The sequence below is a fragment of the Metopolophium dirhodum genome, chromosome 3 (genome assembly GCF_019925205.1).
Source record: "Metopolophium dirhodum isolate CAU chromosome 3, ASM1992520v1, whole genome shotgun sequence".
Lineage (NCBI taxonomy): Eukaryota > Metazoa > Arthropoda > Insecta > Hemiptera > Aphididae > Metopolophium > Metopolophium dirhodum.
Genome location: NC_083562.1, coordinates 41,086,781 through 41,114,321, shown reverse-complemented (window position 1 = coordinate 41,114,321; position 27,541 = coordinate 41,086,781). Strand labels below are relative to the sequence as shown.

The 27,541-nt window shown below is 31.4% G+C and overlaps 3 protein-coding genes across 3 annotated transcripts in view; all 3 read left to right on the top strand.

The window, feature by feature from the left end:
* The window catches only part of LOC132940905 (CCR4-NOT transcription complex subunit 6-like), a 65,489-nt gene extending 48,190 nt beyond the window's left edge, over positions 1 to 17,299 (top strand). Inside the window, exons 6-13 of the mRNA XM_061008708.1 lie at positions 869 to 937; positions 1,039 to 1,196; positions 2,579 to 2,733; positions 5,344 to 5,495; positions 13,222 to 13,440; positions 13,530 to 13,704; positions 13,767 to 13,906; positions 13,993 to 17,299. Coding sequence (XP_060864691.1) covers positions 869 to 937; positions 1,039 to 1,196; positions 2,579 to 2,733; positions 5,344 to 5,495; positions 13,222 to 13,440; positions 13,530 to 13,704; positions 13,767 to 13,906; positions 13,993 to 14,075 — 1,151 coding nt within the window. The 3' untranslated portion in view covers positions 14,076 to 17,299. The remainder of the gene's footprint in view (positions 1 to 868; positions 938 to 1,038; positions 1,197 to 2,578; positions 2,734 to 5,343; positions 5,496 to 13,221; positions 13,441 to 13,529; positions 13,705 to 13,766; positions 13,907 to 13,992) is intronic.
* On the top strand, positions 11,456 to 12,441 carry LOC132940907 (protein YIPF5). The gene has a single exon (XM_061008710.1). It carries the CDS (start codon positions 11,645 to 11,647, stop codon positions 12,344 to 12,346), a length of 702 nt encoding a protein of 233 aa, XP_060864693.1. The 5' UTR covers positions 11,456 to 11,644; the 3' UTR covers positions 12,347 to 12,441.
* A 3,590-nt stretch (positions 17,300 to 20,889) lies between the features above and the next one.
* Positions 20,890 to 26,217, top strand: LOC132941291 (uncharacterized). Its single transcript, XM_061009283.1, has 6 exons — positions 20,890 to 20,905; positions 21,876 to 22,123; positions 23,188 to 24,197; positions 24,542 to 24,610; positions 24,693 to 24,782; positions 25,320 to 26,217. Exons 3-6 carry the CDS (start codon positions 23,250 to 23,252, stop codon positions 25,389 to 25,391), a joined length of 1,179 nt encoding a protein of 392 aa, XP_060865266.1. The 5' UTR covers positions 20,890 to 20,905; positions 21,876 to 22,123; positions 23,188 to 23,249; the 3' UTR covers positions 25,392 to 26,217.
* Positions 26,218 to 27,541: the final 1,324 nt, after the last annotated feature.

The following is a 27,541-nucleotide window of genomic DNA, read 5'->3' as shown; positions in this document are numbered from 1 at the left end:
CTGTCGTTAAACACTAGTGATATTAATATATTATTAACTAGCTGAATAACCCGGCCTTGCCCGGGAAAATAATTGTGATTACTGATTATTTAACTCCTTTTGGGTGTAATTCGCTGTATATAGGTATGGAAGCAAAATCATATTATGCGAACAATATATTGTCAGGTAGGCAATCTACTTGCAGTAGATTGTGAACACAGCGAGGGGGGTGATAAAATATAGCCTATATTAGTATAGCTTAGTAGTTGAAAAAAAATTTGTACCTAAAATGAAATTGAAATCATAGTTGGATTTTAGGAGTCTTTAATATTCATATATTAATATATTTTGGGGAGTTATTATCTTTTATTTTGACGGACAAACCGGCGTAATTGTAACTAGCTTTGTGAAATAATTCGCATATATGACCTGCAACCAAAGGCAGCCATTAATAAACAAAAAAAAGTTTCGATTTCCACCATGAATCTTAAGATCTCTGTTCTATCATCTCTTTAAAAAGCGAATATCAGAAAATCCTTTCTTATTGCATATCTAGATCATTAAAGGAACCACTAAGTATTCCAAATATCAAGTTCGTACGTTTTGTATTTTAAAACCAATATTGCATATTTAATTAAGATATTGCTTGATAGATAGCACCACTATTATATTCTTACAATCCCTTATTTCTCCCTTTAAGGATTGAATTTCCAAAAATACTTTCTTAGCGGACGCCTACGTCATAATAGCTATCCATATGCCAAATTTCAGCTAGATCCGTCCTGTGGTTCCGCCTAGGCGATGATGAATCACTCAGGACAAGTCATTTTATATATAGAGATTATAAATCTATTTACTTATTTCATTTTATTTTGTTGTTTTTTTCCAGTGAGAGTACCTGTGCCGCCGGGAAGACCATGGATACCTCTATCTAGACCGAACAAGAATATTCCTTCCTGTGAGTCGCCGTAGTGTGTTATAAATTATAATAATTATAATTTTTTTTTTGATTATTACTCGTTTTAAAACCTAACTTGTTTATCTTTATCGACGTTACAGGTCCAGTTACAGTGATGTGTTATAACGTTTTATGTGAAAAATATGCTACTACTCAGATGTACGGATATTGTCCATCTTGGGCCCTTTCCTGGGATTATAGGAAGAAAGTAATCTTAGGCGAAATCCGGCATTATACTGCCGATATTATCACTTTACAGGTACGTGCCGTGCTTAGGCTAATGCTGTTAAATTATTTTCTTAGATTAGGTAATTCTTTCCTGTATACACGTAATATACACAACGCAGATATTACAAAACATGATAGTTATTTTTTTTGTAAAATGTAATCTGTACTCTTTACGAATACCTAATATATTGTATACAGATTACAGGGGCTTGGGTAGCCGGTGAGCAAACCGCCTGGACTTGGCGAAAATTTAGGCAATAACTTATAAATAATTAATTATTAGCCCAAAATTGGGCCAAATTTTCTGTTTCCCCGGGGCCAATTTGTATTTCCCCGTCCATTCCTGATTGTATAGTATTAAACAAGATTAATAATTAGATAGAATTTAAAGATTTAATTTTAATTTTCAAATTGTGTCCGACTTTATATTGGCACAGTTACAGTGACCAATAAAACTTTTATTTTTCTAATACACAAAACTTTTGTATTTACAAAAAACGGAAATTAAGTAAGTACTAATATTATTGTTAATTACATCGTTTTCATTGAGTACTAATGTAGGTACTTACATAAATGAGATTTTACAAAAATGTATTGGATTTCCTGATTTTCGGATTACAAATGAAATTATATACCTAACTATTTCGACGTGTTTTTCTAACCTTCTTATCCCCAAAGGTGTGTAGATTTTGATTTTAAAACAATATAATATTATGTATAGGTATTTATATTTTGTATATTCCGTCTCATCATATTATATAAAACTATCAGAATTGTATAGTTTAAAATCTTAGTCGTTTTTCATAAAAAACAATAATACCTAATTACAAAGATCTAAGATGTAATGATTAGAATAAAATATATTAAACTTTTGTTTTTAAATGAATTGAAAGGAATAAATTAATATATTATAATATTAAAGCCTTTATTTTCATGTACCTAGGTAGGTATACATATATACAATGTACTTTAAAATGTAGATGTATCGGCATTTTTAAAAATAATTTTAGTTTTGGTCAATGCAATTGTTAAAGTCTAACTGGTGGAGTACTAATTTTATAATTTTTCAGTTTAATTGTATATGCATATCATGCACACGTCATGTTAATTGTGAGTAGGTACCTACATTGTATTACAGTTTTAGTGTTGCATAGATTATAAATACTTGTATTTTATAATCGATGGTAGCTGACATTATTATGTAGTAGGTATATAGGTACCTATAAAAATAAAAATGCGATAAATTGTATTCAATCCTGGTTGATTAACATTGTATGTATGCGTGTCAACAATAAATCATTAGTAATTGCAGTAATTGTTAATTAATAGTTTATTTTTATCAACGCATTACTTATACGCACAACTTAGACGACTTCAAAATATATAATTAATGCGTTTTATTTTAATTTTTAGGAGGTCGAAACGGATCAATTTTACAATTTCTTTTTGCCGGAGCTTAAGAAGGACGGCTACGATGGCGTATTCTCCCCCAAGTCAAGAGCTAAGACTATGTCCGAAAACGACCGTAAACGAGTAGATGGATGTGCAATATTCTTCCGAGCGATCAAGTTAGTATATCATTATTATTTACCACTGTGTACAATGTATACATATATTATATGTTTTATGTTCTGGTTGTGATCATGACTTGTGTCAAAGCCTTGGGGTACACGGCTCCATTTATAATTATAAGCGGTTTTTAGCGGTTTTTGACACACATGCATCAGGTTTGATAACTTATACCAATTAAATACGTGTTTACTGTATATACATATCTCCTTCGGATTTCCAATATTGGAAACGAATCCGAGACCACTTTTGATCGGTATACAATCACGGCGACAATCGCACTTGGACGGAATAATTCGGGTGGTCGGCGTTTTGGTAAATTTGTTTCCTTCGAACTACATGAACTAATTTCTTATTTTGCTATAGCCTATATGTATAGGTATATATTCATATTTTGATTGAACACGACTTTGATTTTATCCGTGTCGAACGTCACTGTATATAATACAGTGTATAAGTTATTACTTGTTATAATAGAATATTGGGAGATTATTATAACAGTTAATATAGTAAACACTCATTATCTTAAAAAATATAAACGTTTAAGTATAAAAAACCTATATATTTTTTACAAAATTTGTAAAAACTACACTATTTTCCAAATATTTATATGTATATGATAAGTATATTGTATATGTACATTTTAGATTCGGAGCGAAGCGATGAATGTATTGATTTTACAATGATGTGTGTTTTTTTTTGTTTTTTTTTGTCTGCTACAACTTTTAGGACAGAAAAAGTGCTTGGATTTTCTTCAACAGTAATTTTTATGCAAAATCTGTTTTCGAGAAAATCTTGGTTTTTGGTATAACTCTAAAACAAATTACCGTAGGTATATCAAATTTTGACTGAATGTTTATATTAGCATTTTCTATACACCATAACATTTTCCAAATATTTTGACTTATTTTGAGCTGTTTACGGACATTTTCAGTTTCCATTTTTTTTAGTTTTTTTTTCTATAAATATCCATAACATTTTATTTGTTGGTTAAAAAAGCTTGAAATTTTAATAGAAGGCTCCTAGGTTATTGTTTCAAAGGCAGATGAAAAAAATTAAAAATCCGTAGGCACAATTGTTTTTTATAACCATTTAAAGTTCAAATTTTGACAAAATTTATCAAATTTAAAATTTAATAATTATTTTGTACTTAAAAATTTATAAAATGTTCAACTTTATATAGCTAAGGATTGAAAATTTAAAACAAGGATCCACGTAAATAGTTTATATATAAATTACTTTATTCACAATAATATCATCAAAAATATACTCGGTAATATCATAGGCTGACTGACCGTTTTCGCTCAGAATCGTTTTTCTTATACAATATGATATTATATCGTTGAAAACAAATTTAACACCATCTATTTTACAGTGACCCACTTGTAACCTACTGTACAGCAGAGCGACATCCACTTACCCACCTTTTTAAAGATTTGTGTGCTTAAAAATGTGCATATTCTACTATATTATATTTTGCATTCAAATCTGGGACTTACTTGTAAGTTGTAATTACTTTTACTTGTTTGAAATTCGATTTTTATGTATCAAATTTCTCAGAAATATATTCTTCTTCGGAATATGAAATCAAAATGTATATGTTGTATTCATCAAAGTAATATGCTTAAAAAAATATAACGATAAAATAGTAAAAGTATTTTCAAAAACGTTTATACTTTCCAATAGATAGTGAGTGTCAGGCGTTAGCTATTAAAAATAATCGCTATATGACGTATTGATATGATCACTCTGTGATGTGTGTATATTATTCGTAAAAATGTTTCGGTCGTTTATAATTTTTAAGAACACGTGGTTTTACAGGATTTTAAAATCACCTTATTCTCGCCGTCTTCTACTGCTGGCAGTGGCGTACTTACAATTTTAGGGGCATTGTTATACAGCTGTACGAAGACGAGTTTTAACTGTTCGATTTGCCGTCAACGTGTACAATAATGTGTTGTAACACTTCTGCAGTTGACTACTAAAGAGGTTGGCTTAGAAATAGTAAAACTGATTGGGACAGTCGTTGTATACCTAATTTAGACATATAATGTATTATATAAATATACTTTTGCTTAGATATTATTAAACTTACTAATATATATATATATATATATGTATATTGTACACTATAGTATTTAACTAATTTATAATTTAAAAAAATATATTATTCTTGAACCTTTTTCCAATATGATATTTAACTATTTAAGTCTTTTATATATATTTATATGGTAATTTTTTTATATTAATTAATATAATTTCTATCTTTTGCGTTATTAACAATAGTTTATACATATTTTATATTCGATTAAACCCCGTTTTTTGACACTTAGGCTATAGTAGTAAACTCGTTATTGTCACTCTATAAAGGCAATCAATTTAAATTTTATTCGTATTCAGAAAAGTGAGATCGATTATTACGTATAGACGTATATTCCACGATCTTGTGTACGCAAGTCGCGGGTGGATACTATGGGTAATGATAATGTCTTGTACATCAAGTACCTATTAATTGTTTTTAATCTGTCAATAAATCAAAGTACGTTTGTTCTTTGAAATGTGTCTAATTGTATATACACCAAACAACTATCCGCGTATTTTTTTTCTAGATTTACATTAATCAAAGAACATTTGATCGAATTCAATCAACTGGCAATGGCCAATTCCAGTGGTTCGGACGACATGCTCAACCGAGTGATGCCCAGAGACAACATCGGTCTGGCTGCCTTGTTGAAAACCAACGAAACCGCATGGGAAAACTGTAAGTCGACTACGCCAGGTGTAGTTTTCCTATATGTACCAATACATATAAATGTATTATTTATGTATAGTGTATATTAGTCTCGTCTGGCTGCTGAGGGTAGATATTGAAACGTGTATACACACACACACACGCGCGCGCGCTGAGATATATATATATACGAGCATCGAGAAATATGCATGCACCGGTTTTATTTAATATACGTCTGAGTATAGTTCACGTATACTTTGTGTATTATAATATTATGTAGGTACTTGCATATTAATGAACAAGGTTTTGATGTACGATTGCAAACGGAATATTCATAATTCTCGCGTTCGTTTCGCGTGCAATGAAGACACGCGTAAAATATAGGCCTCCTTGCGGTCGCAATAAACGTTTATCATCGTGTTTCGATTTAACTCGCTGTATTACAAACTCACGCACACACACGTGCGTGCATATTGGCATATAGATATATTTTCATGCGCGTATAATATACTTATTTCAAGGATATAAGTAAAAGATTTCGCGCTACGATAAGTCGATAACGCCCATTATATACGTGCGCGTTATTGCCAACACGCACACACACGCATATACCCATGATATATATATATATATATTAGTGTATACTGTATATCATGTATGGATACTTATAATATGCGCGCCCGTTAACTCCAATGTGTATATTATATATAATATAGGTAGTTTGGAATTATGTAGGATAATGCGCGCGCGACGATGATCAATAGAATCGTTAACTCGTATATCGTATATATATAATAATATATTCGTACTATATAATATGTGCGTATAATATACCTCCCATATAATAATAATAATAATAATAATAATAATAATAATATAATAGCATTATGATCGGCGTGGAGACGACGTGTATAATGATAATAATAAGTGAAAGTCAGTAGGGCCCTGGGGTCGTCATTAGCAATTGAATAGGTCAATATATTGCTCCGGACGGGCACTGAGCCGGAGTATAGGTAGGAGTATAGGTATACATTAAATACACCGCCCGTATTTTGACGTAATTTCCAATAATAAGAGCGTATATTATAATAATACGTGCTATAAAGATTTCGGTTTCAATCGCTCACTCGTTAAAATAATATGTAGAAAATGATGTATTATATTTTTAATACACGCTACTCCATCGTTATAATGATATAGTTGTATAGTTGTATGGACGCAATTTGATTTTAAAAACACTAATAGGAACGTTATAATACATATCCTCACACATACACACACCTATATACATCATGCATGTATACACATGCGCATTCGCATTAATAAAAAAAAAGTGCATTCTTTTCGAGGTGCGTATTATAGTACAGTGCCTGCGATCGTCTAGTTTTCATCCCGTCGTCACAACTCGCGGCACGCTGCCACACGTGTTGGATGAAATAGATTTTATTGCACGACATGAAGCAAATAAAAAAATCTACGCCTTTCCATGCTTGTCCAATATAAACTCTAACACGGCACGACAATGCGTTTGTTAAAAATCGAAATTTCCGTTGTCGTCGCGAATGCAACAGACCAATCGCTTATATATTGATTTCTTCGTATTGTGCACAATGCACATGTTATCACAAAATACATAGCTGATACGTTATAATCTGTCGTAGGTGTTAATCAGTATACGCGTAAGTAGACCATAATATAGCCGTCTCCGGTGGCGGGCGTAAGAAATTAATTTTGATTGTTCAGCGTGAAATCGCAATGATGCAGTAGACATATTATATATACCTATTATTATACATAATATGCAATGTAACGTGTATATAGAACGTATAATTATATACATCATTTAGGTACCGCGGCGGCGCGGTGGTCGTCGTCGCCGTAACAACCTATATAGTTTGTTTGAACGAAATCATAAAATCGAGAAAACTATTAATTAATTCCATTCTTAAGTACACAACGACGCGACGCGTGTGTCTCGAGTGAGATCCTTTATTGTGCAAACGTGTGTAATATGTGCAAGATCGATTGCATGGGCTCTAATTCGTTTAATAAATTATTAATTGCGATTCATACGTACAAAAAAATTATGTAATTTATTACAATAAGGTGGACGTACATAGAAGAAGAAGTGTCTCGGCGATCATTTATTGTTTATATCTGGTATTCTGGTGGCCCATAGAGCCGCATATACAATATATATTACAGCCAGGGCCGTGAAGAAAAAATATCTGGCCCTGGGAAAGAGGCACCACGAAGGGTCCCAAGTTTATGACTGTGGAGCCAACTGGATTACCTATATAGTTGTTTCGCAGCCGATATATTCGTATAGGTGTTAAAGTGTGTGAACTCCAGTTTTGATATACCGATGCATAGGTTTCAAGCCAGAATTTTATATTCTGAGTAGCCTAATAAATGTATTGGTTTACGCAATGATGTTTGTGTGTGTGTGTGTGTGTGTATTTTGTGTTGTATCAGTCATCACTCATCAGTAATAACCTTTTGGAGATGTAAAAATTCAAATGTCAATTGCCCTAAATAATAATTTTATTGATTTCCTTTTTATAAATTTAAATTTGAGTTGTTCCAAAATCCAGCCAGGTTCTGAAAGATCTAGACCTGGAATTTCCCCTCTTTTATCCCTCTTCTACAGTCACCGGAACTACATGATTTCAACTCCGCAATATCTATAATATCTTGTGTTACAGAATCGAATTTGACGAAAATTCTTGAATTTTGTTGTATTACTTAAGGAGTGTCCTGTGGCGATACAAATTTCTGTATTTCAAATGAGAAACCCCCCTTTTTATTATAAATTATTTAGTAAATGATTTTTTTGAAAATTTTTAAAATTCAAAATTTAACTGAGTAATTTCTTAATTATTAAAATGTTTGTAATAAGCTAGGATAATAGTCCTAAAAAATAATTTACAAAAATATAAAGTAGACGTTATAGATATATTGGAACTAGTATTTTTTACACTTGGGCCATTATTTCAAATTATTAATGTTGAAAGATTAATATTAATGACTAAAATTTTCAAATCACCATCGTCCCCTTATCTTATTAACCCATTATCATGGAGCTTTTATCCTTAGAACACAAAGCTAAATAACTCAAAAACTACTGGTATGAATTTTGATTCTGATACGTAAAATGTTCTTAAAAATTATTCATTGAATAATTTACAGTTGAAAATGCGGGTTCTTATTCGAAGTATAGACGTTTGTTTCGCCACAGGACACTCCTTAAGTAGTACAAAAAATCTCAAAAATTTGAAGGTATGTTAGAAAATTCTGAAAGACAGTTTTAAATAACAGCATTATTGAAGAAAAAAGGGGGAACACTCTGTATATTCACCCAGGGGCAATACTAAACTACTAGCGCCCCTCTCCTGCTCTTACCCAATGCCCTCGTACACATGAAAATACTTGTCAATTTTTACGTTAAAATAACGATTTTACATTTTTCACTTTGCTTATAGCTGCCAGGTGTTTTGTGAACTGTGGAATTAAATTATAATCGATTTAATTTAACGTGCTGGTAATAGTAATACTGCTATAATAATACACTTATACACCTATTGGCTATTATAATATTATATTATATTTATATCCACGACGGCTAATGCAGCCAAAGTTCTACTACAATGCTCGTATATATCCGACATTAAACATGTATTAAGAGGACGCTATACCCGCATGTGTTGTCTCCGGCTTACAAATACACAACATAGCAAAAACTGTTTTGCGCGGGAAAGAACCCAGAAGGCTACAATCATAACTAAGAAACGAGATTTTCACCATATAAAAAAGAGAACTTTGGCTGTGCAACGTTGTTTTTATTTTTTGATATTATTTATATGAAGAAAGTTTTTCAAGTTTGAAAAACACAAACAATACCTAATGGTTTTTGAAACAGTAAGAATTTTTTATGTGGTGAAAATCTCGTTTCTTAGTTATGACTGTAACCTTCTCGGTTCTTTTCCGCGCAAAACAGTTTTTGCTATGTTGTACATTTGTAAGACGGAGACAACACATGCAGGTGTAGCGTCCTCTTAATGTGTTGAAAACGACCTCTCGTAGTAACTGTCGTTATCAAAGCAATATCGCCACATAGATACTATATAATATTTGCACCCTCCAACTCATATTTTATCTTTTTGTAAATATTGATATATTATTATAATATTATCTATAGAAGGTACAAGTATAAGGTATATAAATTCTTGTTTTAAATACAAATAACCTCGCAACCCCTGACGTTTTAAAGCATTCGTACCTTTCGCTATTTCCTCTTAAACTCGAAGACGTATGTCTGTATATTAATATCATTATTTTTAGGGGTCATAATGTCGCGAATGGGTATCTAGACGTATTCGAATTCTTCTATCGTGTGAATGCCAACGCGCGTATTATTTGGTTTTTGCGTTTCCCGAACATGCGATAAGGTGTATTATAATGCTCGTTATAAATCATAATTCATAACACTCTTCGTCGTGTGCGATTTATAATGTTATCGTCGTTGTCAATATACATAATACTTAATGTACGTAAATTATATATAATATCAGTATATTATTGACATGCGCTTGTGATGCTTTCATACAGGCTTCAACACCTTTCGGTCAGAGTGAGTTATGTGTGCCTCTCGTATGTCGTATATATTATATATTGTAATTGTATAAACTATTATAATATAATATTAATATGTACTTATTCTAAGATATAGTAAATTTGTTTTGCACTCCAACGCATTGATAATCGCTGTGTGTGGTGTATATAAACGTATTACAATAATAAAAAAACACTCGTGATGTGCAGGGTCGAGTACCTATAATAAATATGATCAAAGATCGGCGGAGCTTTTAAGTCCCAGCCTACTCCCAACCTCGCAGTAAAAGCCGTACGAGTATACGCCCCGTGTGTAAAGTGTATTATATTATCATTATGTATTGTATAGTGTAACTAGAAGTACTGTTTTTCGTTGCATTGTCCCTGTCTTATTTCTACGTTATTACATCCTATATAAACTATAATAATGCGCTTAATAATTGTAGTAATAAGTACATGACATTTTTCTGTTTTTTTTTTTTCAAATATGTCACCTATTAATAATATTATTTTTCACAATTTGTTTATTCATCTATCATCAGCTATGGTTTGACCAAATCCCGTTCATGCATCATGCATATTATAGTACATTAATATTTAATAGGTATCACATAATGTTTTTTCACTATGATATGAATCAACCACTATTATATATACTTGTACATTATACATTTATATATAATATAAATAACATATTTATAGGATAGATTTTATCCAAAATTAAAATCTGTACTATATAAACATGCAACATTTGGGAATTAAATCATTTTAACGGTAATGCGTATTGATAAATTTCGGTCGATATTTGGAGATAGTTAAACCTGCAATATAATATTATAAAATTATCCATAAATATATACCATGTGCCTCGCAAACGAGTTTTTTCACGTAAAAACTTTGCGACAAAAATAGTAGTTTAATACACTTAAAAAAACGATGGTATTCGTACCTGATTTCTCGACACCCGCGGTCGACTTCCGCCGAATTCGCATTCTACGGTCTAAAGTCTAAACGTTTTGCAAAAAAAAAAAAATGATCAAAATGGCGAGTTCGTAAGTCGCCGCCACCTCCGAAACCGTTATTATCCTCAGCCCGCACACATGACCGAAAACCGGAAATTTACCTTGTACAATACTTTGCGCCGAATTGCCGCACCTCGTTTTGTCGTTTCGCGTAGTACATACCGCCTAATCCGATTAACAATAAACCCGTTTAATGATAATAATATACTAATTAATATTGATAAATATTTCGACACCAAAACCGGCGGAAGATCGACGGACTCCGCAGCCTGGCGCTGGTCCGGTTTTGTACGTCACGATGTTTTCGTCGCCGGGCGTGGCTGCCCTGTATGTTATCATAGAATACGCAAACGTTATCAATTATCGTGTTGTTAATTTTTTATTCGACAATTTTTTTGTGGATACTACGCTACAATCGCCGTTTCACGTTCAGCGTATGTCATGTTACGGATTCCGATACATCTTTAGCGGTCCGCTTGCGGCGTGTGTTCGTTTCATCCGTGATCCTTACACCAAAATTATATAAGCCTTTGGCCAACAATAACCATGAACCCGAATCAATACTACCCGGACAACTCGTACTTCGTGTCCGACGACAATCTCAACTTCCACGCCGGTTCGTATCCCAACTACGATCAGAGTTTTGACAGCTATTCGCAACCGGCCCAGTTGAACCAGCCAGGGGCCTCGTCATGGCAGCCTGCCCCTACTACGAACTTCACTGGCGAAGAAGACGAACCTCCTCTGCTTGAAGAGCTCGGCATTGACCTCAACAAAATCATCATTCGCCTGATGCACTCTCTGGACCCGACCGGCAAGTGTGGTGTTGTGCTTGGCGATTATGATGTGATCGGACCAATCGCGTTGTACCTGACATATACGTCGCTGCTACTATTGGCTGGTGGCAAGCTAATGTTCAGCTACATATATGGCTTGGCAGTGTTAACGTCGGTGTGCATGTATGGCTTACTCTGGGCCATGACTGATTCGTCAGAAGTCACATTGACGTCCACGTTTTCCGTACTGGGCTACTCTTTTACGCCTGTTGTACTGGTGGCGTTACTTGCTGTGTTCGTTAACCTCAAGAACATATTTGGTGCCATCATCGTATTGGCGGCCGTGGTCTGGAGCAGTATGAATGCAGCCAGGGTGTTTGTTGCCATGTTCGGCAACTCTGATCAGAAGTATTTAATGGCTTATCCGTGTGCAATAATCTGTGGTTTATACACACTGTTTATTTTGTATTAAAATTATTAATGTTCATTAATTTAAATGTTACATACCTATACCTAATTATTATATATTTTTTTTCATTTAATATATTTATATACAATAATATATAACGTTGTACAATGTTTATTTCTACAATACCAGTTCACTGTGCATTTACTGTTATAAATGTGGTACCTATCTTATGAACATAGCATAAGAGTTTTCAAGTTTATTGAACAAAACATAATATGTTTCATCGTTTATCATCAGGTGAGACATCAGCACTATGAAAAAAACTTACTTCACTGATAAAAATAACTTATTTCCCTATGGATTTTGTTATATGAATAAACATGTATATTTCTTACTTGTAAAAACAGTTAATGCATAGGTAGTGAAGTAGTGAAGTATTTAGCTATTTGATTTTAGGTAGGTATTGCCATTGCTGTCATATTGTCATAATATTAAATAGTGTGTGTAACGCTACATATGTTTATAAATGTCGTATAAATTAAAATATGAAATTGAAGTACATTGTTATTAGTCAGTAAAAGTAAAAAAATAAAATCCTTTTGACTACATTTTTTAATATATTTCTCAGAAATTTATTATTATCTAATAAAACAATTATATTTTTTATTTTGAATTTAAGAGAGTCTCTTGTTGACACGTGAGAGTTACAAGCAATAATATGAATATAATAGTATAGAATAAATATATAAATATGGGTAACTTGTGAATAAAATAATATAAAATAAAAAAAATGTTTTGACGACATTAATTTAGTTTGGTAACCCATGTCATTTATTTATAAAACTTTAAATGTTTGAAATTAAATACATTTATTATTATTGTGTAAATATATTATGAACTCAAGTGCGTAAATTTACTAAGTATATATTGTTATTTAGCTCTGCCATCGGAAGTCCAACAGCCTATACTTGTTTGCACCGCACACATACATTGGGATCCAGAATTCTGTGATGTCAAGCTCATACAAATCATGATGTTATCAAATGAATTGAACACTATACTAGAAGATGCTAACCGCAATTATCGTAATGTGAATCATCATCAACCGCCAATACAGCTGTTATTGTGTGGGGATTTCAATTCATTGCCTGACTCTGGTATAAAATTATTTTGACTTGTGTAGTTGTGTGTTTATTATTATTGGATTTAACTTTGGTTTATTTTCATTTGTTCTCTATTTACTTAGGAGTGATAGAATTTTTGTCCGCTGGTAAAGTATCATCGGATCATCAAGACTTTAAAGATCTGCAGTACAAGACACTTCTACATAAAATTTCTACATGCGATAGACCCAACGAGTTTATGCATTCCTTTAAGTTATCTTCTGCTTACGAAAACATAATGCCATTTACAAATTATACGTGTGTTATATAATAGTGTAGTTTTGTTGATCTATTTTTGATGTTTAAAATTTATATTTTAGATTCAATTTTAAAGGCATCATTGACTATATTTTCTACACTAGACAGACGATGACGCCACTTGGTTTGCTTGGCCCATTAGCCCCTGAATGGTTCAAAGACAATAAAGTACTCGGTTGTCCACATCCTCATATACCGTCTGGTAAATATCTATTGGAACACATCATTCTGTAATAAGTTTCAGTAACTTCAATGGCTATAATTGATACATGCAATTTTAATTTTCAGATCATTTTCCGTTGTTAGTAGAATTCGAGTTATCGCCAAATGCACACCAAAGCAATTCAAATGGATTGATTGGCCGAAGGTAGCCTCAACGTCGGTTGAAAACCGTCAAAAAACATTAATCGCCAATATATTAAGCGTACGTACCTGCTACGAACACACACTACATCCTTTGTACCACAATAACAGTAAATCATTTGAATTACTGTACCTATCCTCTTTTAACATATGTCATTGACTTCATATGCAAATAATAATCTGTTTAAAACAAAAAAAAATCCCATGACTACATTTTTTCTTAGTTATTTTTTATGAACAAATGATAAACTGAAAAAAGTAATTAGAAGAAAATGTATCGAAACAAAAATTAGTTGTGAATTATTATTATATTACTTAGCTATTTTTCATCCTTGTTTATTTTATCTACCTAAAATATGTTTCTCCCTAACCCTAATTTATTTTCAAATGTTTGTATACAACACCATAGAGAAATTCTGACGAATATTTGTTGAAAACCTTTTGTCTTACTTATTAATTACAATTATTACTATTGTAATGACTATATTTTTTTTTATATATAATAAAATGTTGTCACATTTATTTTTACCTAAAATAATTAAATTTGCATTTATTTTAACAATGCTCGAAATAAATGTTTTTTGGCAACATTTTTTCATCAATAATATTTTTTTCGTATGAATTGTGAATTATTCTCATATTGCTAAAAGGACATTCAACTGATATTTAATATTTTAATTCAAAAATGTTCAATCCCATCATAGATAATCTACTGGTTTTTTTTCTTCCTGTATACTTTATATGAATTTACTATTCTGATCATCTGTATTATTGTGAAACGTTATAATGTTAATGAATAATTTTATATGAATAATTTTCGTTTAATACCTATGTAATAAATGTCATCATTGTAATGAAAATATAAGATCTACTTACCATAAAAAACAACCATATAGCAACTGATTTCAGAAGTATATTAATTGTCAACAATAGAGAGGCACAGTAACACGTATAAATGTATCATTGTTTTCATTATTTTTATTATACTCTTAATATCAGTATTCAAATATGATTTGTAATTTTTGAACCATGTCCTAAGATTTAATGTAAAATTGTAATTTGTATTACTTAATTTAGTGATAAATAAATTAAAGTTTACTGCTGATAGATTTTCAATAGACTTTATATAAAAAATAACTTTATCTTATAATATAATAGTAATTGTCGATTTATGGAAATTGAGTACATGCGGATAGATTATTTTTCTTGTATACCTACTTAATGAAATAATATTGTTATACTTGCAACATATAATATTAATATCGATCTGAAGCGCTGCATGAGATAATTCTCACAATAATTACAAAATGTACGCACATGTATTTATTATAATCATCATACCTATACTGTTAAGACTTAGTTTGTAAGTGTGTTGTTGTTTATGTATAATAATATAATGTGACAATTTTTTTCCACGTGTTACAGAGACACGTATAATTATGACATATTGTTATGTTCGAGTTAAGGCTAATTAACTTAGTGCTCTCAGACCTCAGTGGCTTTCTCGGTGCTCGGATTTAATCCGTTTTTTTCGTTCCACAAATACCTACAATTTTTTCTTTTGTTCCCGATTCTTATTATTTAAAAGTTTTGAAAAATTCTTTCAACCGTTGCCTGAAAACCGAGAATGCTGACTTTATAATGTTATAGGAAACGTTGATGAACCACCTATTAGCCTTATAATGTAGGATAAAATAATATAATAATATGTTTATTTTTTTTTTCAAACATGTGTTTTCGTCGTCATTCCGAACGCGTTTTTAGTTTTTGTAGTTTGTGGCCCTTTCTCTCTCCCCCCCCCCCCCCCATGCCTTTATGGTTTCATTGAAACTCTATTATATAGTATAGTTTGCATGGACAAAGCAGAGTCGAACATGCTATAAAACATCCTTTTAGGCCTCTACTTTTTCGTAGTAACCTTTTTAGTATACCTACTTACTTATCACGGTTATCTGTGTTCCGTCGAAACATCAAATTTACATTAAATATTTGATCAACCGTATCCAGATAATATGATAAAAACGAAGAAAATTCAAGTATTAGATTGAACCTTTTTACACATTTTTTTTGGGGGGAGGGGGGGGGGTGCTAATTTTAAGTTTGGGAGGTAGCTGTAGTCTTCCTAGCATTCAACGACTTATAGTTGAGCAGAAGTATCTACTCAAAGTCTACGTCAATATCCAATTATGTATTATTTATTTATTTATTTATTATACTTAATAATATCCGAGTAGAAATATTTTGAATTTAAAATGTACCTATTCAAACACTTTTTATACATAGCATACACTAGTTGTATTCAGTGTCAGAATGATTCTTCCAAGTACAATTTGTATACTTTATAAGAAATACAATATGTACCTACATGTATAGTATTGAGTAGGTATTGAAATTTGGGTTTAAAATTTTTTTTTGTTTAAGTATCTACAACTAAATGTAATGTTTGTTATGTGTAACGGTTTTGAGTATTATAATCAAACACATTATTTATTTTGATGTAGGTACTACTATCACTACTTGAGAAATACTTCTGTTTATTTTTTTTTCTAGTATTAAATTATTTAAATAACTTTGAAAACTATCCTTTGTACACAACACCGAATATTACACATTTACGAAATTGTACCGTATTGTCGGCGGACGTTTTTCCCTATATAATATTTTAATATGATGTGTATAATACCTATAGACGAACGCACCTACCTATTATGATGTACCAGTGTACAACTATAATAATATGTACCTACACTATACGAAACTATAATATAGTATTAGGCATTTAATAAAATACGACTTGTCGTATGAAGTGCAGTGGTGCCGGTCTCGCGCCCTCCCGATTCTCATCCCCTTGTAGAATTATCCCATACCCCACGGATGTTGTGCCCGGTATTCCTATGCCTATATACCGCCGACGTTGTCGTTTCTATTTAAGAGAATAATATTAATATATTACAATAGTTTTTAAGTGACATTAAACTATAAATAGGTAAATATTATAATATCATTTAGATCGTTAATTATACCGAGCAGAGATCAACCGCGCACTAAGTATAATATAGGTACCAATTGTACATATTATATAATATATATCATTACAGTCGTATGTGTGTATGTATAATAATTAAACAATAATAATGTTTTATGTACTGCCGCCAATGATGTATGTAAACTTATGTATGTGTTATATACTATATATTATGTGCTGTAAATATATATTATATTTATATATAAATGTGTGTGTGTCATATATACCTATATTTATATATCATTATTTATTACGATGATGTGCGTCTCGTATTAAATTATATACATATAGGTGTCCCAATCGATGTCAAAAACAAATACCTGATATAATATAATAATAACATTATTCTTTTGTTTTATTTCATTAATATTGTGTTTTGTATGCATGTGCGTCTATTATTATCATATTTTTTTCTAAATGAATTTCTAAAGTTAAACTGATAATACCGTTCCAAATGTTAGTAATGTACCTATTGGCTATTAGACCTGTAAAGTCAATGTGAAAATCCTGCAAGTTTTGTACAATATAGGTATGACTGCAAGAGTCACTAAAAATAAATGTCATTTAATACCTACATATCACAATAAATAATTTAACAAATATTAATTTTTTTATATCCAATATAAATTTAAGGTCATATAATATTATGCGTATCTAATCTAGTTTAACATATTTATAATATAACATTTTTTAATCAAGAAAAATAACAGAAATGTTAGTATTGTTATAGTATTGGATTATTTTTATATTAATATTTAGGTACCTACTTATAAAACCATAAAAACAATACATTTCAAAAAAAATTTTAACTTGATGAGGAATATTTTTAAATAAACTGAAGAAACCTAAGTTATTTTAACTGTCAATTAAACTAGTTATGTTCATAAGTTGATTAGAAAATTAACTTTAAACTTAACTTTAACTTTTTAAGCAGTTAATGAATAATGCCCACGTTTGCTATAAGAAATGGACTAGAGTATATACCGATAGCTGACCCGATATTGTATTACCTAAATTATTTTTTCAGCTCTGTGAACCGATAAAAATCATTTAATAATGTTACTTTCATATTACAACATATTGCATTTCTGCAAGTGCGATTAATTCATTGTAATGAATTTTCTATTAGGTACAATATTTCAAAATTATTTTTGTTGATCACCTGATAAACAATAAAAATATATAATTTTAGCTAATATGTAATAAGTAATTACTAATAAGTACTAATAATAACTACCTACTTGGTATATAATAATCACCAACATAATAATTTAAATAAAAACAATAAAATACCATGTGTTTGTGTTTATAGTTTAGCAGTTCAGCTGACAGCTTATAATTTGTATGACAATATCATCATTGTTTATAAATTTATATTTCATGATCATTAATAGTAATTCATATCGTGACGTTATTATTTATAAATTCAAATCAAATGTACATTATGTGTATACATTCACATGTAATCTGGTCAGGAATAATTTCTTAAGTATTTTTATCAACAATTGATTGATAATATGAGGGTGGCGAAAATCTTTTGTAATACGTAAGTAACGCGGTCGGTGGAGTCTTATTACAATATTAGGTAGTTATCCGGGAAAAGATTTCTATTCCTTATGAATAAGTTTTCCGTAACTGGGGGTTTGAGCACTTGTTTATACTTATATGAGGTTTCTATCAATAAAAATACACGATGGTTTACAAATCTAGACTATTTATTAATATGTTTAAATATTATTTTACTGTATGGGAAGAGGGCTGTTGATAATGTTATCGATGAGTTCGCTTGTATTTGTAGTTGTGATTGCTTATTTATTGCCTAAGTTACGGTGTTTTTCAGTTCTAATAATAAATATTATGTCACATTAGTTATAAGTTTATAACTCATAACACAGTATATCTTTCATCACTTGGAAGTTGTGAAAATGTTTACACGACATAATTTACAATACAAAATTGTAGCGTCGGGTGAAAATATATTACTCATGAATTCAAAGTCTGTTTACCGTCAATTTAGTATTTTACTTTATGTATAGGTAACTACACATTACAAAAATCGAGTAAAAAACGCACGGACAAAACCACATTATTCGTCCAAACGTCTATTTCACGGTCAACAAAGTGTACTAGCGTGTTAAATTTTATTGATGCATTATTGTTTAAGGTAATGTAGTAGATATTTGATAAAATAAAGATAAAATACTGGTCAAAAACTCGAAACAGTCTATAATGTATTACTGTGGGCTTCGGCCAGGTAATTCTAATTTGAATTAAAAAGTAGATTAGAAGTCGCGTGGTCCAGGCTTTGCGCCACAAAAATTACCGAGCTGGTAGAGATTTTTCAGAAGGGGTCATCAAAGTATCAAACATAATATCTAAAATCAGGAACGGCCTGGGATAAAAAATCAGTCCGGGAAAATGTATTACCTAGGTCCTATAGGTCACATTTCTATGTCTACGTCATAGTTGAAACTAGCTGATGAATATTGTGGTGAGGGAGCCGATCATATATTATGGATATAGCTATCATAATTTTGCAAAAATGTAACTTACAGTTAATTATAAAGGCTGAGATTTCGTCTGAGCTCAGAATAGTTTTTCGTATGCAAAGATTTATCATTGAACTCAAATTTAACATATCCATTACTCAAACTTACTCAATATGACGGGGTACACTTGACACCTCTCATTTCAGTAGGTTAAGTACCTAATTTCTCACTTTTTATATGTAAAATAAACGTACCTACACTCTACCTGGCACTCAAATTATTTTCGATCAATCTAAATTTAATTTTTATTTAAACAACTAAATTTGATTACTATAATATTGTCTACATGACACATTTTACTTTCCACATTTAATCATAGAATGCGTGCAATGGCATAGACTATAATTTTGATTAGGTACCTAACTTAAGAGGACGTCAGCGCACTATTTGTTTTCTCTTTCTGGCCCATGCGCAACATAGATACAAGTACAAAACACATTTACGCATAATCATTTTTTCTATGTTTTTAAGTAATCTTAGAGTAAAGTCACATATTACAAAAAAGATAGAAAATAATATTTTTGAGGGAATGACATATCGATTTGTTTAAATATTGTCTCAAAACAATTTAAACATAATTTAAATTTACAACATTTTTTGTTTATTTTGAAAGTCGAAAACAAAGTCAAATAACATATAAAATATGAAATCGATATGTTATTTTCTCTAAAATATTGTTCTCTATCTTTTTTGTAATGGGTGATTTTACTCTAAGATTACTTAAAAACATTGAAAAATGATTCTGTGTTAATGCGTTTTGTCTATGTTTCGCATAGGCCAGAGAGAGAAAATAAATAGTGCGCTGACATCCTCTTAACTCTTAAGGTCCGGTCCTGTTTGATATTTTTTATCATGTAGAATTTACATTGTAGATTATGGTAGTATATTAATATTATCGTTTTATTATATAGGATACATATTATGTAAAGTTGACGTTTTCGACTTCTATTATAAACCGTATATTATTATATCGGTAGTATGTACAACAATTAACAGGTCGTTTGTTTTTTTTAGTTAAAAATAATTTTAAAACAACACATAGTTCAAAACTTGCTGTCGTTTAACATCACTAAGGGGAAGCATTGTAATATTTTATATTATAATAATATCCAAACGCCATGCCAAGATGTAAGTAGGTGCTCGCCTATCAATAAAATGTATAAGTTTACTATACATAAACGACCGTCGACAGAAAGCTTCAGTAAGCAATAGTTGTTATTACTGTACACACGCCAGGTGAAATATACTATGTGGATAATATTATGTAAGTTATATTATCACTATAATCTATAATTTATAGCTATTAGCTGCAGCAAGTGCTGCTCAAAACTCGACGATCGAATGGTGTGAGCCACAAGCTGTCTGAGCAATACCTACCTACGATTAAAGCGGATTGTTTCTTTGCATATTTGGTATAGGTAAATACGATTCTGCGGTGACGTTGAGACGAAAAAAATTGTCGGTGTTAAATATTTATTATTGTACGGTAAAACGAAATAAATTAATAACGGTGAAAAAAATTGCGAAACTTATAGAGATATACCTAATTATATTATTTCAACGTTTAAATTAGTCACGAAGAGTTACAAAATAATACGTCAGATTTTATACAATAGACTTGTTTTTAAATTTTTGAATTTATAAACTAATACCTATAACATATTTATTTAAAGGTAGCTCTGGTAGGTATATAAACCTAAGCATAATATTTAAACTTTTCTCGTGCTGAAACAACAAAGTTATTCAGCCTTCGATCTACGTGATTACATGAACGACAACTCAATTTATTTAAGACCAAATTTTTGTGTAGTATGTGGGTATATTATATTATAATTGCGGTGCATTATAATTAAAGATCTGAGGGAAACAACAAAACATTTCCAATTAATACAATTTTTCAGGAGGCACTTTAAACTGTTTTACAAAGTAACAAAAAATTGAAGTAGTAGCCACTAGTTAGTGACAAGTTGTCAAAATCAAATTTTTTTGTTGTAAAAGAAAAACAAAATTTGGAGATGTATTTTTATTACACTTAGAAATGATATACATATTCGTTATGAGTAAGAATAATTAAAGAATAAAAACCAGACATTTCCATTTAAATGATATCTCTCTATTTAACAGTCGAATTTGTCTGGTTATTGCACCTAACGAGGAAGTTTTTTGTTTTTGATAATGTGCAATCAATAACTAATTATGACAAATATATGGAGATGTCTTGTTGTTGCCCTCAGATCTTCGATTGAGTTCCTTATCACCTGAATGAGGAAAATAATAATATATGTAAGCCCTGTCGAATACTGAAGTACTGTTCAGCCAAACTGTTTTGGTTTTTCGAGCAACCACACACCGACTTGCATGACGGTCTGTCGTTAGATGTCTGAATTATTACGACAAGCCAGTAGTTTGCACAGCTGATAACGTGATTCGGCGGTGGGCGTTATGCGTGTTCAACTTCATGCATTAAGACAACAACAAAATTGTGAGTGTTAAAAGTGTATTATTTTATATACTAGAAAAATAAATAAATGTAATAAGAGGGAAAAAATCGTGAATCTAATTATGATACATAATAATATTATTATACGATGGGCAAACTTTATGCGATAGAGTTGTTTTTAAATTATAGATTTTTTGAAGTAGGTGTATAGCCGTATAGGTTTGTAATATAGTATATTATTTATACTGATCTTGTGCTAAGATGATACATTCTTTCCGCAGTCGACGATTCTATACGTGACCACCAACTCACTTACCCAATACCCATCCTTGACTGCCGAGTGTGATATTTTTAATTTAGCTATCGTTGGTACTTACACGATTCGTTTTTTGAATAGTCCTAAGTATTCAGGTAAGTTTGGCCATGTGTGTGTAATTTAAAACTGAAGGACCGTTCATTTTGTAGTAGGTTAGGTTAGTAATAGGTTAGTTAGGGAGTTTTTTGTGGGATGCCAACATTTAAGCAGGCCAATTGTTTTTCATCATGAATCTTCATTTTCTTCATTAAAAAGCATATGGGTTAAAATATAAAATACAACTACAGATAGACCACGCCAATGCTGCAATCATTTATCGCTCATTATTTTAATTTGGATTTGACTCATATGGAGACAGGAGACGAGTAGATACTTATTTATCACCTCCTAATATCACAATGCGACACCAGTGAGTCAAATCTAAATTAAAATAATGAGTGATGAATAGGTTAGGTTAGGTTAGGTTAGGTTTGCAGTCCATCTATATATAGTAGATATTATTGAAATTTATGATCATAATAAATATTTACGTATTTATGCATGTATATGGGGTTGAAGGGTTGTATATTGTAATTAATATTTTAATAAATTATAATAATTGGAAAGTTTAAAGTTGGAAATAGCTTTTGTTATGTATACTAATGACTCATTAATGATATACATAGTATATACTTATATATAAAATATAAATAAAAAATATAAATTATCGCTCAGTACGCGTATTGTATTATATGCATAGGTACCGATTATGGTTTTCATAAAATATATTTTATATATATTTTGTTTGTAGTAAATTTGAAAGCAAGCCGCAATAAGACGCAGCTATATAAGGGTCGTATCAGATAACGCTTAATGCGTCGTGGACGGTTCGGCCGATTGGCCGGATCAGCAGCCCAGGCCGTGATGGTCGCGCTGTGCGTGTTCAACTTCGTGATGACGCCGTACTTCGAGTGTCAGCTTGACGGTGACAGCTGCGACGAAAGCGTAAGCATGATGGCCGGCATCTACGCGCGGTCGGTGAGCATCACGTGCCTAGTGACGGTGGCTGTCGCGTGGCACAAGTACCGCAGTGTAATGGTGGCGTACCGCGAGCGCGCCGAGCTGATCGACGCGTACTCGGCACCGGCCACTTCTGTGGCCGCCTCCGCCAATTCGCTTTACGTCGACCACGCAACGTTCGCCGGTGTCGTGTTGTGTGTGTGCGTGGTGCTCATCGTACCCATCAACTTGTTCCGTTTGTATCGATTTTTTATGGACGGCCGACCGGTGGCCGCGATCGTGTACTTTGTACTCATGTACTCGCAAAACCTGTACGTATGCTTGTACGAGACACACTTCGTGTTGCTGTTCTACGCGCTGTACACGAGGTACACAGACCTCAACCGGGATATGGAGGCCATTGGCGAGCGGATTGAGGACGGCCGGTGCGCGCGCGACGAGCCGCCACCCGGCCGCGATGGTTGGATACCATACGACGGGGACGACGAACACCGACCGCACTATCTCTATTACTCGTCGGCCACGGGACAGCCGCTGGTGGACGCGGTCGAGCGGCTCCGGATCAGACACCGGCTGATCCGCGAGGCCATGGACGCTCTCAAGCCCACGTTTGCCGTGCCCATCGGCCTGTCGCTGTGCAACCTGTGCGTAATGGTCCTATTCGACGTCTACTACCACCTGAAGAACTCGGTCGATCAACCCGCCGGGGACTTGGCCAACGTGTACATATTCCTGTGGATCGCCCAGTACACGTTCCGATTTTTCGTCATCACCATGACAGTGGACGTTACCGTGAAACAGGCGAGTTGATAATTTATCGACATTGCGGTTGATATCAAGGAGCTTGTGGGACTTGGCCCCCTCAATAATCTGCCTTGCACCTCTCTAAAAATTAAAGAGAAGATAACTGTAATTTTATTCACACAATTAGTCAACATTTATTATAATTTATTGCGTTATAACTCATAATATTGCTTTTGCAACACATTAGCAAGTTCGCTGTCATAATGAATTAGGAATAAACAAATGTTTATTTCCGCACCGATTTCTTATAAATAACATCTGTATGTCGTTCATTAGGATTATAATCCATTTTATTATGAGATTTATTAATTGTTTATACTTTGTATGTTTATTCTATATAGGCACTCAGGTCGAAAGAAACAATAACGGATGTGAGCAGACATTGTTTAGATATTAGTACGAAAGAAGAGGTTATTATTGTTTTTTACTCTATTTGTTACTATATTATTATAAACTATCTAATTTTGAAAATCATTGTCTTATCTTTTTCAGTTACAAATATTTTCAAATCAAATATCTAGTACTGCGATAGAATTTACGATGTGTGATCTTTTCACTTTAAATGCACGCCTCTTCACATCTGTAAGTTAAATACAAATGAAAATATACAATATTATGATTCAGGAAAGGATTATACGTTATTATAGTTATCCATTGATAGGTAATACAATGTATCAACGGGAGTTATAAATATATTTAAATACGAAATTGATTCGACTTGAAATTTAGTTTAGTGAATAAATATATCGATAGTTGATAGTTGAGCTTACATTATGGTATTATTAGACTCTCTTTTGTACCTACCGCATTCACGAAAATTCAATATTATTTTTATTTTTCAAAATGTAAATAAATGTAAATGAAAATATATTTATATTGTCAAATATTTCACCGACACAGTGACGTCATTTAATAATTACAATGCCATTTTATCATTACTATAATTTAATAGAATAAAGAGACAATAATATTATCGTAATTGAATTTAAACAAATTTACATAAACGAGTTGTTCTATAATGTTGACCGATAATTTAGATAAAAAAAAATATACATAGTACACACTCAACACGAATAATTTACGTTGTTTGTATAAAATATTATTTCTGTTTTGTTTTAGGCGGTGGGTGTCTGTATCACGTACCTAGTAATATTACTCCAGTTCAAAATAAAGGTGGATAATGTTTATTAAAAAAACGTTTAGAAATTAATAACAATGTACATGTGTAACAATACTGTGTAACTGTGTAAGTATACATGGACTGCAATGTATAATACTATATATATATACATAGTAATAACTATATGTACAGTGGCATAATTTCTAGTCGAGTTTTCCGATATTTAATCCATGAAATATGATCCATTTATTATATCCATAAAATATTTCGATATTGCCATTTATTAGTAAAATAAATTTTTAATAATGTATAGTATTTAAATACCGGCATTCGACTCTGTGTCGATCGTGGGCATAACTTCAGGGCATGCGTTATACTAGATAAAATTATTTTTAAACTATTTCTTACATCGCTAACAATTTATAAGCGGTACAATAAACATACTATTTTTGAACAATCACTATAGTCATATACTTTCTATTAATCGATAATGTATAAGTAGTGCGTTTATATTTTATACAAATAGCTTATAAATATCGCCATTTTGATTATGTATATTTAATTATTTCACTGTCAAAAATAAACTGTTGGAAAATAATTAATATTCAATATTTACTACCTCATAACATTCACACGGTAATGAAAATATTTGATAATAGTACATGCACGACGCAGATTATACGTAAGTAAAAAAATTATGAAATGTATGTGTTAATATACTTAGTTCTATAGTTTTGGATGTTTAAGTACATAAATTAATTTTTATTTCATTATATTTCTTTATCAATACTTGTACAGTTATTTTACGAAAAAAAATATAAAACAAGTTACACATTTTTTTCTTTATAAGAACGAAAAACAGTCAAACTAATTTCAATAGTGAAACATAATAATAACACTAATATGTACCTTATCAGATAATAATTTTAAAAATAGTTTTGAATTTCTCATAATATGTATTAAAAGGAATAAATGAAGCAACCATAAATTTTAATTATTTCTAAATCCCAGTAGGTACCTACAGTAGGTATTTGTGAGAACAGACATATTGTAGACATTTCAAATATACAATTTTAAAAATAACTGGGAAAGTAGCTTTGCATGCAAGTGTACCTTCAGGATTGAGTAGGTCACTGCATGGATGTGTTGGTGCTACTATGTACCTACGTGTTAAAGATAAATTATATATGATAGACATCGTAAATAAAAAAGAATTTTGTGCGGATACAGTAAGTTGAAACATACAGCCTCTATCTTTAAAGATATTTTAAAATTTAATTATACTGCGCTTTTAACAATTTTATTTTTTATTTTTAGTAATATACGGTAGGATGCATTTATATTTGCCAAAATATCGCATATATTAAACAATAATAATATTATATGATATTTCTATCAACTAATAACTCAAAAGTCAATACCGATGCTGGCGTGACTCCAGGGTGAAATTGAGACCCACCAGGCCTGAGGGTTTTTCCTAGAAAATTATGTTAATCAATGTAAGTTATAACCAAATTGTTCATTTCTAGGGGTTTTGCCCCTCCCCCGAAAAAATTAATCCCCGGAGTCACACCTGTACCAACATACAAGTATACATCGTAAAGATCGGTATATGGGTATACAACCAATTTTCTATCGGAATCTACCTTAAATGTTGATAATTTGTATTGCTCTAAATGATGATAACTGACAAAAACATACGGTTGCAAAACCAATGCATTTATGACGATTTGTCACCCCGCTCAGAATCTAAAAGTGTGAGAATATAGTTTTTAAAAAAGTACTTTGATCGTTGTCAGATTAGTGAACACCTTAATAATTATTGTTATTTTAGGACCCTGAAATGAATAACACAGTAATTTAACATATATATATGTTGTGTATAGTATTTATCATTATAGATTAAGGAAAGACAACACTTTTCAAGGATAAGTAACTATTTTTAAATGGCTTTAATAATGTTTAATGTTGTTTAAGAGTTAATAGTGTTAAGACTAATAGTCAATAAGTTATGATAAATTTCATCTACTGCTCATACAAAAAATACGATAGTCCCGGACCAGAAAATATTCATGTTTTATAAATTATGCGGTAATTACTCATTCCACTGACAATAGTAAAACATTTGACATCTGAAGAAGTATAGTCTGCAAGAAACAAAAAATTATAATGATAAGAACAGTCAATGTTATATTATTGCACATTGGCAGTATAATACATA